The sequence below is a fragment of the Biomphalaria glabrata genome, chromosome 8 (assembly GCF_947242115.1).
Source record: "Biomphalaria glabrata chromosome 8, xgBioGlab47.1, whole genome shotgun sequence".
Lineage (NCBI taxonomy): Eukaryota > Metazoa > Mollusca > Gastropoda > Planorbidae > Biomphalaria > Biomphalaria glabrata.
In genome coordinates, this window is record NC_074718.1 from 34,696,960 (window position 1) to 34,709,845 (window position 12,886).

The 12,886-nt window shown below is 37.3% G+C and overlaps 1 protein-coding gene across 6 annotated transcripts in view; it reads right to left on the reverse strand.

The window, feature by feature from the left end:
- Positions 1 to 106: 106 nt before the first annotated feature.
- LOC106078941 (beta-1,3-galactosyltransferase 4-like) overlaps positions 107 to 12,886 on the reverse strand; it is a 70,797-nt gene continuing 58,017 nt past the window's right edge. For all 6 annotated transcript variants that reach the window (XM_056039524.1, XM_056039523.1, XM_056039525.1 and 3 more), the window contains 2 exons: positions 2,298 to 2,573; positions 107 to 1,044 (listed from right to left, as the gene is read on the reverse strand). In XM_056039524.1, the coding sequence (XP_055895499.1) occupies positions 258 to 1,044; positions 2,298 to 2,573 (1,063 nt within the window). In that variant the 3' untranslated portion in view covers positions 107 to 257. The remainder of the gene's footprint in view (positions 1,045 to 2,297; positions 2,574 to 12,886) is intronic.

Consider the following 12,886-nt stretch of genomic DNA (forward strand, 5'->3'; position numbering starts at 1 on the left):
AATCATTACCAGCAGAATTGAGATAATCACGTCACAGTGCACACACACAAATATTGTCTTTGGTATTTGAAAGTTACAGCGATCTGATTGGTCCAATACCTTTGTCTTCTGTCAAACAAATAAATTGTGACGAGAAAACAAAGGGAGATCACTTTAGAGTTTAATTAATGCGTACACTGATGCAACATTGTTTAGAAATTTACTAAGAGTTTGGCAATACGCAGATTTTCATGATGCTATTTATAGTCACGTGGAGATTAAGACTTTCCAAACATATGTAGTTCCCGTTTCTCTGTATCTGTCAAGTTAGAAAGAAGACTGTACCAAAGTTTACCAGACTCCCCTGATTTCCACTGACTAACTGCCAAGTACTTGCAGCGCACTCCCTGCTGTTCAAAACAGCTTTTTCCTGTATCAAATTTTAACGTCAGATTTGGTCTTAGGTCCGTAAAAGTGGCGCCCCCGACCGTAGCAGGGAGGATGCCAAACAGGTAGACGTCATCTATCCAGAAAAATGGGTTCAACCGGGCGGCGTTCAACATAGGGCGAATGAGATCACTGGTGATGAAAACTACGTACCCTTGACAGTGGTCAAAGGGGTAATACTTGTACCCTTTGAATTCGTCTTCGTGGACCTTCCACTTTCCCTTTCCCCGGACGATGAGGCTCGTCCCGGATCGGCGAAGGTGGCAAGCGATGTGCCTGGAGACGTTTTGAAACTTGGGTAGAATTTCACGCACCATCTTGAAAGGGTTGATGAAGACGTCATCGTCTATCTTGAGGATGAGCTTTGCCTGAGGGCAGTGCTCGGAGATCCAGCGAAATCCAAGGACGCCCTTGTGGGTCAGGTTGTGGTACGAGTCTCTGAATGGCCCCTGGACGATATCCTTGTAGTAAATGGCCTCCTCCTGGATCTTCTTGGTGGTCAGGGGATCCAGAGTCCTGCCCAGGAGGAAGATGATGCGGTAGACAAGGTTGGAGAAGAGACGCTTGCCCCCGAAAGTTTCTCTGATGACCCGGCGTCTATCGAAGAACGGCGTGGCGCTGCAAATAGATACGACAACAATTTTATGTAGAGCTGAAACTGGTTCAACAATAAGATTGAACATTCATGCCAAACATATTTTATAAATGTCATTAAGAAAAATGTTAATCAGTTCGTAAGAAGTTATGGAACTAGATTTTATACTTATATTTATTAAACAAACGTATATATCCCTAGGCAATGAAATATACTCATTTGACACTAAATAAGTAATTAACTAACAAATTATTTTTTAGATTGCTTCATGACTGTGCAAAGTTTTAACTCGATCCGAGAACGGGAAATGTAAGAGAAAACATGTTCAAACTTTTTACCAGACAGACAGTCAGACAGACATAGTGAGTTGAAATAAGCTTTGTAATAATTAAAAAAAAAGAAAGCTTATTTTGATTGAAATTGTATCAATTATATTTGATTAATAATGTAATTAATTTTAATACATTTAGACTTACAATAATACATTTGTGCTTAAAACAGTTCTATATATAACAACATTAATTAATAAAGACTAATTGATTAAATAATTGGTATTTTTCATTGTTTCATATATCATCATCGACAATGAATACTTATGTAACATTTCAATTTAATCCGAGATTGGGAAGTGGAAGAACTAACGTGTAAAAGATTCCACCCAGACAGACAAACAAAAACAAAACATTGCTTATTCAGGGCAATGCTTCTCAGCTTCAATGTGCCGCTTGGGTGGAAACGGTCGTTCGAAGAGACGATTAGACCAGAAGGGACGCAAAAAAGAGACCCCGTTTGGGTGCCTAAGGACAGAGTCATTGCACTGGTGTCGATGAAAGAAAGCTCCAACAAAATTTAACTATCAACATATCGTTACACAAGGGACATTTTTTTTATGACGCACGTTTGATATGTTAGAGAGAAGTAATAGATAAGATAAGATATTTTTTATTTATACAGTCAAATGGAAATTTAATTTGACTACAATTGACATCCCCAGCGTAACTACTGTAATTTGGGAGAGTTTTCCCGGTGTGCTCGACCTTTGTCCTCGCTTCTAATCCGATCGTTTTGGGTTACGAGCCATAGGTAATAGAAATGTAATAATTTACATTTGCCTGGATCTTTGCCGGACAGAAGTTTGTTCAGACAGGCAGATGGGGGCACGCTTCCATAAGCCTAGAATTCCATGAGTTTTAAACTCAGCTCCCAGGAGAATTACAAAGAATTGTAAACGTGTTATTGCCAAAAGATACTAGGAGTCATGCTGTGCATTTCTTACCTGTGTACAATGATGATATAATCCACTTGTTTCCCAACTGGGCAGATGTGCAGGGTATTGATGAGGTAGGGTGAGTCCAGGCTGAGGGGGTAGCTTGACCGTATCACATTCTTCTCGTCTGCCAGCACCACCTGCTGTGTAGAGTTGTTGGCGGCTGTCGTTTGGTTGTTACTGTTGGCCTTGCTTTGATTCAGATGGATCTCATTGAGACGCAGGAGGTCCTTACCTCCCTTGGGAATGTTGAAAACCAAATCCACTGAGCCATCTGGATTTTCACTGGAAGTAAAACATAAATAAAAGGGAAACAAAAATTAAAATTGTTTTACTATAATGTAGCATTGTTATTCTCCTTTGCAAAGGAGTTAATATTTTAGTGCTGTGAGTTACGCCATCTGAAATGTGCGCAGAGACAGTCTTATATTCGGATATAATAAAATATAGACCCATGGTATCGCTGTTGTCGTCTTACTGTAGATATTAAACCTAAGAAGCAGCAAATATTTGAAAAATACGCTTGTTTGAGATTATATCAATTTGCTTTGTACGCAGATTTTTATCAAGACGCTAGTGTTTTCTTTACGTTTGTGTGAATAAGAATTGGAGTTTGTATATAAAAACAAAACAAAACAAAAAATAAATAAAAAAAAAACGCTATGTTTCAGCAAATAAATTCATTTTTCTTCATTGAGAACGAAGAAGCAAATAAATAAATAAACAAGCAAAATATAAAAAAAACTTTAAAAACAACACACAAAAAACAACAAAGCTTATCTAAAGGGGAAGAACTTAAAACTAAAGCAACCAATAATGTACAAGTTTTTTCCCTTATTTGATATCAAATAAAATAATTAATTACCAATAATTAATTGACTAATTGAGTATTTTTGTTTATTGGTTCATGTTTAAGGTACAATGCGTGAGGGAGAAATAGCGTTAACGATTATTCAAGAGGACTAAACCCAACAAATTTAACCATATCTGTGAATACTGAAGAATTAGTTTCCCTTGCTGCTATTAAACAAAAACAGAAATTACCTGTAATTAATTGTCTAATTGGTTACCTTTTTATTTATTATGTTTTGTCTATGTCAATGAATAATTGTGCGAAGTTTTCAGCTTGATCCGAGAATGGGTGTGGGATAAATAACGTGTACACACTTTTTAACAGACAGACAGAGTGAGTTGATATAAGTTTTGTAAAAAGAAAAATAAGATAAAATAAAACAAACGAACAAAGAAAATAACACGATGGACCTGATTTAATCAAAGAGCGTATCAGCCCAGGGGACATATTTATCAATTCACTTTAAACTTTTAAAGATTTATTTGACAGATGGTAAACAGCTCGCCGGTAAACGCTCTGGTGTCAAGAGAAATATGTAAACGTAGGCTAACTGCCTTCTAGAGCCACATCAATAAAATCTCCTGAGAGAACTTGTAATCGTGTTTGCCAAAGAGAAAAACATTTCACGCACAATATAAGTCTTAATGTAGATGTTATAGCAAAGTATTCCCTGGTCAAGATGATATGCAGAAAAAAAAGTGAAAATATAAACACTCTTAACTATTAAAATTAAAAAAAATAATAATATTTCAAAGATCGTTGGAGTAATTTACTAGTAGTAAATACATCTGAAGTACATTTTTGGAGGGTTAATTTTCTTTTGTGTCTATTACTAATCATCGACTGCAATGACAATATTGGTGGCTGCCTGGTTTTGTGGTGACTGCCTGGTTTTGTGGTGACTGCCTGGTTTTGTGGTGGCTGTCTGGTTTTGTGGTGACAGCCTGGTTTTGTGGTGGCTGTCTGGTTTTGTGGTGACTGCCTGGTTTTGTGGTGACTGCCTGGTTTTGTGGTGACTGCCTGGTTTTGTGGTGACTGCCTGGTTTTGTGGTGACTGCCTGGTTTTGTGGTGGCTGAATGGTTTTGTGGTGACTGAATGGTTTTGTGGTGACTGAATGGTTTTGTGGTGACTGCCTGGTTTTGTGGTGACTGCCTGGTTTTGTGGTGGCTGAATGGTTTTGTGGTGACTGAATGGTTTTGTGGTGACTGAATGGTTTTGTGGTGGCTGAATGGTTTTGTGGTGACTGCCTGGTTTTGTGGTGGCTGAATGGTTTTGTGGTGACTGAATGGTTTTGTGGTGACTGAATGGTTTTGTGGTGACTGAATGGTTTTGTGGTGACTGCCTGGTTTTGTGGTGACTGCCTGGTTTTGTGGTGGCTGAATGGTTTTGTGGTGACTGAATGGTTTTGTGGTGACTGAATGGTTTTGTGGTGACTGCCTGGTTTTGTGGTGACTGCCTGGTTTTGTGGTGGCTGAATGGTTTTGTGGTGACTGAATGGTTTTGTGGTGGCTGAATGGTTTTGTGGTGACTGAATGGTTTTGTGGTGACTGAATGGTTTTGTGGTGACTGAATGGTTTTGTGGTGACTGAATGGTTTTGTGGTGACTGAATGGTTTTGTGGTGGCTGAATGGTTTTGTGGTGACTGAATGGTTTTGTGGTGACTGAATGGTTTTGTGGTGACTGCCTGGTTTTGTGGTGACTGAATGGTTTTGTGGTGACTGAATGGTTTTGTGGTGACTGAATGGTTTTGTGGTGACTGAATGGTTTTGTGGTGACTGAATGGTTTTGTGGTGACTGAATGGTTTTGTGGTGACTGCCTGGTTTTGTGGTGACTGAATGGTTTTGTGGTGACTGAATGGTTTTGTGGTGACTGAATGGTTTTGTGGTGACTGAATGGTTTTGTGGTGGCTGAATGGTTTTGTGGTGACTGAATGGTTTTGTGGTGACTGAATGGTTTTGTGGTGACTGAATGGTTTTGTGGTGACTGAATGGTTTTGTGGTGGCTGAATGGTTTTGTGGTGACTGAATGGTTTTGTGGTGACTGAATGGTTTTGTGGTGACTGAATGGTTTTGTGGTGACTGAATGGTTTTGTGGTGGCTGAATGGTTTTGTGGTGACTGAATGGTTTTGTGGTGACTGAATGGTTTTGTTGTGACTGAATGGTTTTGTGGTGACTGAATGGTTTTGTGGTGACTGAATGGTTTTGTGGTGACTGAATGGTTTTGTGGTGGCTGAATGGTTTTGTGGTGACTGAATGGTTTTGTGGTGACTGAATGGTTTTGTGGTGACTGAATGGTTTTGTGGTGGCTGAATGGTTTTGTGGTGGCTGTCTGGTTTTGTGGTGACTGCCTGGTTTTGTGGTGGCTGCCTGGTTTTGTGGTGGCTGCCGGGTTTTGAGGTATGCGCTCCGGGTTGTCATCACAATGATCGAGATTAAGAACCCTGCCCATCTCGTGCCGCCCAGACAGAAGTACGTTAAAGCTAGGTCATAATCATTTTCATTTCTAAAAGTCTAAAGACTATACAAGTCAACTCAAAATCTTCTAGAATTTAATTTATTACACAAGATGTGGCATTTTTTTTTGCACAAACACCTAGATGAAAAAGTGCCAGCTCATTTTCTTCCGGTGGCCATTACTCCATACTGCCCTTTCCTGAATCCAGTAGTGGAAGTGGAATTCCGAGCCATTAGGTCGAGAACTTAATGTTGAAAATCCTACAGTGTAAAGCAATTTAACAGGTGCAGTGTGTGCATTTTTTTATGACAGCGATTATTTAAAAAAATACAATTCGTTATTCTTGTTGATTTCTTACATACAATCACGACGTGTTATTATATTATATGTATAAAAGCTACTGACGAAGAAATAGGCAGATGACAAAAAAAGGGAACTTCCTGAAGACAACAGATTCATTTGTGTTAGGGATGGAAAAATATGTGGGTCATACACGGGTTTTGCTAGCCACTTGAAATACCGTACTTTTCTTTAATAGAAGTAAGAGTAAACAAGAACATGCATTGCACGTTTTTAACTTTTGTTTTTATGCAAATTTGATATCAAACAGCTTGTGACACGTTGACAGATAATACTTTCACTGTGACTAGTTTCTCAAAACAAAACAAGGGGTGTATTCATTCTTAACTCTTTATCTCCGTAATTATTTTTCCACGTTCTGACAGAATTGTTCATTTTTTCACATTTGTACTTTCTACCCTGTTATGATTAAACGTCACTAACATTTTTGTTTGTAATCAGAAAACGTTACTTTTGGTGCAGAATTATAGGAGAATGCATGCTCTTTTTATATAACACAGGTTATACTCTCTGAAACCAAAAATGAATTTAATTTAATGTGGTCAAATCAACGATGGTATCGTTAATGAGGAGAGCAAGAGTTAATTGCCATTTTGTATTTTAAATCTAACGTCCTTTTGCGACCAACTTTTTACTTTATAGTCACGTCTTACAAAAAGTCACGACTCCAATATAATTTAATTGCCTTACTGGCAATGACATAAATAAATAGAATCCATGCTGTTCGCTGTAGCAACCTCGTTTCTAAACGACTTCGTGTGATGTGTCCTGGTAGGCGACTATAAAATGTTTGTGGTCAACGTTGAGATGTTTACATTAGATATCACGTCTACACCCATGTTTTTGAAAAATAGGTCATTAGTCCCAAAGTCACTACCGGTTTCTACTGATGGTGTTTTTTAGACACAGAATTTTACCTAAGCTGACAACCAAGAATGATTGGCTAACTCCGAAATGCGACATTTCTGTCTACCAGTAGGGAGCTTAAGCCACTGACTTATGGGCTTACATGGGAGGGCAAAAGACTGATCATACTACTGAACACGTGAAATAGTTTTACTATGAGATCACGTATCTTATCATGTACACACTTTCTAAATATTGGTACATCGTACACGTGTCTCTATTCATATTGTGTACATTTGAGTTCTATTGTTTTAATGCTCATAGAAGAAAGTAGCTGGTAGCAGTGGCCTCTGAAAGAGACAGCTGGAGAGCTCTCACAAAAGGCCGAGGGACACACATTTGAGACCTAAAGAAAAACCATTATTGAAGAGGAAAAGAAAACTGAGATAGAACGCCGACGACAACAGCTTTGTGTGCACTAGATGAGGAAAAATATGCTGGCGGAAACTGGGTTTGCGTAGTTATGTGAAACACTGCACTCATCCTTAATCGTCGGAATCGAAGACATTTCCATTAGTTGAAGCTTCATTCGCTAATTCTGGTAATATATTGTATAGAAATGATGAGAAAGCCGGTGCCTCTATGCTGTTTGTTTACGATGAGGTCCATTGTATAACTTTGAAGATGGTAATTGGACTTCATTAACTATTTTACATTAATTACGTCTAAATTTAGATCTTGCGATGGTAAATAAAATAATTACTCATTCACAATATGCCTCCTGCAAAAGACCGAGCATTGCTTCACAGATACGTGGTCAATAGTGTAGTGATTCAAAGAGAAGAGGCCCATAGAGAAACAGTTGATAGAGAAATGGTTGATAAAGAAGTGAGTATTAAAGAAGTGGTTCATTAAAAAGTATTCCATAGTGAAGAGGTTCATATTGAGGTGATCCACAGAGAAGAGGCACATAAAGAAATGGTTGATAAAGAAGTCGTTGATAAAGAAGTGGTTCCTAAAGAATTGGTTCACAAAGAATTAGTTCACAAAGAAGTGGTTCACAAAGAAGTGGTTCATAAAGAAGTGGTTCCTAAAGAATTGGTTCATAAAGAAGTGGTTCACAAAGAAGTGGTTCACAAAGAAGTGGTTCATAAAGAAGTGGTTCACAAAGAAGTGGTTCACAAAGAAGTGGTTCATAAAGAAGTGGTTCACAAAGAAGTGGTTCATAAAGAAGTGGTTCAGAAAGAAGTGGTTCACAAAGAAGTGGTTCACAAAGAAGTGGTTCATAAAGAAGTGGTTCACAAAGAAGTGGTTCATAAAGAAGTGGTTCACAAAGAAGTGGTTCACAAAGAAGTGGTTCATAAAGAAGTGGTTCACAAAGAAGTGGTTCACAAAGAAGTGGTTCACAAAGAAGTGGTTCATAAAGAAGTGGTTCACAAAGAAGTGGTTCATAAAGAAGTGGTTCATAAAGAAGTGGTTCATAAAGAAGTGGTTCACAAAGAAGTGGTTCATAAAGAAGTGGTTCACAAAGAAGTGGTTCACAAAGAAGTGGTTCACAAAGAAGTGGTTCATAAAGAAGTGGTTCACAAAGAAGTGGTTCATAAAGAAGTGGTTCATAAAGAAGTGGTTCCTAAAGAATTGGTTCATAAAGAAGTGGTTCATAAAGAAGTGGTTCATAAAGAAGTGGTTCCTAAAGAATTGGTTCATAAAGAAGTGGTTCACAAAGAAGTGGTTCACAAAGAAGTGGTTCATAAAGAAGTGGTTCACAAAGAAGTGGTTCATAAAGAAGTGGTTCACAAAGAAGTGGTTCACAAAGAAGTGGTTCACAAAGAATTTTGGTTCATAAAGAAGTGGTTCACAAAGAATTTTGGTTCATAAAGAAGTGGTTCACAAAGAATTTTGGTTCATAAAGAAGTGGTTCACAAAGAAGTGGTTCACAAAGAATTTTGGTTCATAAAGAAGTGGTTCACAAAGAATTTTGGTTCATAAAGAAGTGGTTCACAAAGAAGTGGTTCACAAAGAAGTGGTTCACAAAGAAGTGGTTCACAAAGAATTTTGGTTCATAAAGAAGTGGTTCACAAAGAAGTGGTTCATAAAGAAGTGGTTCACAAAGAATTTTTTTTCATAAAGAAGTTGTTCACAAAGAAGTGGTTCACAAAGAAGTGGTTCATAAAGAAGTGGTTCGCAAAGAAGTGGTTCACAAAGAAGTGGTTCATAAAGAAGTGGTTCACAAAGAAGTGGTTCACAAAGAAGTGGTTCATAAAGAAGTGGTTTATTAAAAAGTATTCCATAGTGAAGTGGTTCGTCGTCATGGTGATGGTACGAAGACAGTGTATCTGCCCTATTTCACGTGCTTCCAGATACTATTCATAGTACATTGTTTCTTCGTGTTTCAGATAGAGTAATGTCCCCATTTGTAGTCTTTTTAAAAACCGACTTTAGTAGAACCAGCTTTTAAAAATCAAAACTTTCCACAAGGCGTCATTTGTAGCGAAATTGACTGTTAAACAATAACAACCCCGACAGAGAGTTTAGATATTTTGACGTTCAACTTCCATTGTTATATTCTCAGCACAAAGCTCTTTGTGGGATTAAATTTGACAATTCACGAGTTTTTGAGTACATGGTTTACTTGATATACCGGTTTTGTTATTTATATGGTACAACTTGCGAAATGATTAAAAATATTCCCCTAGAGGAAGGGATCTGTCTCACGGCTCTAATACCCCTCCCCCCTATCTCTGTCTAGTTCTCCCCTTTTCACAAAACTTATATCAACTCTGTCTGTCTGTCTGTCTAGAAAAAAGTTTGGACACGTTATTTCTACCACACCCAGTCTCGGATCAAGTTGAAACTTTGCACAAATATTTATTTTAATAGACAAGACGTGAATAAAAACAACAACTGGTAATTAAATATTTTGTTTGATACCGACAAAGGAAATTATTCCTTCAGTATTCAAATATATAGCTAAATATGTTAGGTTTGATCCCTTATATAAAGGTTCACATTATTTCTCTCACACCCATTCTCGGATCAAGTTGAACTTTTAAGCAATTATTTTTCAACAGTAAATTAATAAAATAAAAAAAGAACCAATTTAGTCAATTAATTATTTGTAATTAATCAGTTTGTGTAGGAGGCATGGTGGTTGATAAGTAAAGCGCTTGGCTTCCGAACCGGGGTCCGGGGTTCGAATCCTGGTGAAGACTAGGATTTTCGATTTCGGCATCTTCGGGCCCCTGAGTCCTATCAGCTCTAATGGGTACCTAGAATTAGTTGCGGAAAAGTAAAACGGTTGGTCACATGACACCCTCGTTAACAGTAGGCCACAGAAACAGATGACTTTTACATCATCTGCCCTATAGACCACAAAGTTTGAAAGGGGAACTTTACTTTTTAAAAATTCAGTTTGTTTGATATCAAATAAGGGAGATATAGTTGCGCAGTTCTTTCCCTTTAGATGTACAGTTTTAAAGCGCATTTCATTTAAATATTTCCTACTAATTATTTCTCCTCTCACATACCTCATTTCCTCCTGTGTCTACCATATCCGTCACTACTGTCACTGTTAAGTGTTAATCTAATCAGTCTATGGAGCACACGCATCGTTGAATCGCAATTATTTTGATTTTGCGCTAGCAAGCCCATTATAGTTTTTTAATGTAATCATGAGTTGTCGAAACAGAAGACAGACTAGGAGGATCTTTGTGATATTTTCTCTTGAATTGTAAACATCTTTCATTATATGTATATATGACGTGTATATAGTGTGTATATAAAATAGAAAATATCACCGCCAACATCAAAATGACCTTATAGTTATTATACGCTGGAATTGTTGGTGAACTAAAACCAAAATCTATTGAAATATTCAGAAAAACACAAAGATGCTAGAGGTCGATTCATTTATCTTTCTTTCCTTGTGCGATAAGCCAGAATAACTACAGAATGAGGTCGGGTTTTCCAAAGTTTTTATCAACTCGGTCTGTCTGTCTGTCTGTCTGGTAAATAGTTTGTAAACGTTTTCTCTCCAACATCCAATATCGGATCAAGCTGAAAGTTTGCAATTATTTCTTTTACCTGATAACACAACAATCAATAATATATATATATATATAAAAACAAATAGTTAATTAAATATTGGTAAGTAATTATTGTTTGGTATCGTTAACAAGGGAAATAAATTGTACTTGATTAAAGTGGTGGTATAACTTGAATTAGTCTCCTTTATAGGTCACCGATATAAATTGAAACAAACAATATATAACAATATAATCTTTTCTAGTCATAAGTACCTACTAGCAGAGTCGGCCCGAGGAGGCGTGAGCTACGAGTGCAAATTTAGGTTGTTTCCCCCCCCCCTTTTTTTTTTTTTGTAAATGCTTTTAAAAACCAATTACGGTAAAATCCACCCAGATATACCTTGTTTCTCCTCTCTCCCGCCCCCCCCCCCCTTTTTCCAACTGGCTCAGATAAGTGATAAGATCATAGTGTATTAAGAAAACTAAAAGCATGAAATAGCGATAAACAAAATCAATTGGTAAAAATGTTTCTAATGGCACAGATTTATTGATTTTGGTCTAGCTCTATTAGAAATGTAAGTACATGACTGATCCAAACCAATTGATACAATTACACTTCGTCTAAACTTTTTTTTTTAAATATTTTATTTTCTTTTCTTTCATGTTAAGATTCAATTAACATTTAGATACACGGAGGGTTTTATTTTGTGCCTAATGTATACTAACAAAAGTCTTTATTTTATAAAAGAAAGATAACAATAATATTCATGAGCATCAGATCCTTAACCTCGATGCTATTTATAGACACATGTCGAAAGTTTGTGGCACTTTTGCAAGGTGTTCTGATTGGTCAGTGTATACTCGCGACAGGATGTATTTAAGTTTACATACAACTTCCTTTACTGGGATGGGTCTCTAAGACAGAAGATTTCAATCGACTACTATTAGTGGACGAACAGGGAAAAACACGATCAAATTATTGACATTGTAATTCTTCTATTTCACAAAGTTAACTCTTTCCCTACGCAATTATTTTTCTCGTTCCGATAGTATTATTCGTTTTGCTTATTTGTATTTCACTATCCTGTTATGTTTAAACTTCAATACCTTTTGTGTTTGCCATCAGAAAATGTTATATTTGGTATTGAATAATAGGAGAATGCATGCTCTTTTTACATAACACAAATTAAAGTTTATGAATCCAAGAATCAATTTAGTTTAGTGGAAGTCACATCAACGTTGGCACCGTCAATTAGGAGAGAAAGAGTTAATCATAAATAATTTAAAAAAAAAAGAACTATGAAAACGTAAGCGACAGTGGAAGATTTTGAAAAAAACAAACAAAACAAAAAAACAAACAAAAAATAAAACAATATAAAATAATCGTTCTACCCGACATAAGGTAGTGAAAGCTGACCTCACAGAATATGGAGTTAGTCATCTGCATTGGCTTAAGGTACCGTGGTCCATGAACAAACGGATGTGATTAAATGATCATCTAGTCGCAGGGGGTCCTCAGACAGAGGGTTCGGTGAAGAGCCAATTCCTCATCCTGGCCACGGGATAAAATCCTTTCCCGGGTCTAAGGTTCATAATAGGGATTTATCTTTAACTGTTATGGACATCTCAACGACCTCCCAGAAATATCAGAATCCGAAAGGTACCTAATAGATTCAGGTCTGAGGGCGTTACTGCTACAGACTTGCCGAATTGATAGGAAATTACCCAGTGGAAACTGTTAAGGGGAGACTACAATGAATTTTACTTCCCTTCGATCCTGGCAGTGTCAGACAATGAGTAGAAGCCTATTACGAGTGTAATAATACTAAAACATTTAGAGACATTTTTTCTATCTTGAATCACATGGAGTTTCTTCAAGTTCCTTTACTGTAACTGCCATAATGCCGTGCAAGAATCACCCTACTGGTCCACCGTGACTGCCATAATGCCATGCAAGAAACAACCTACTTGTCCACTTTAAGACGGTCCCCTTGGGGAACGCGGTGACGGACTTGTTGGACTGGGTTATGAGGTTTCTGTTCCATCCTCACCCGGGA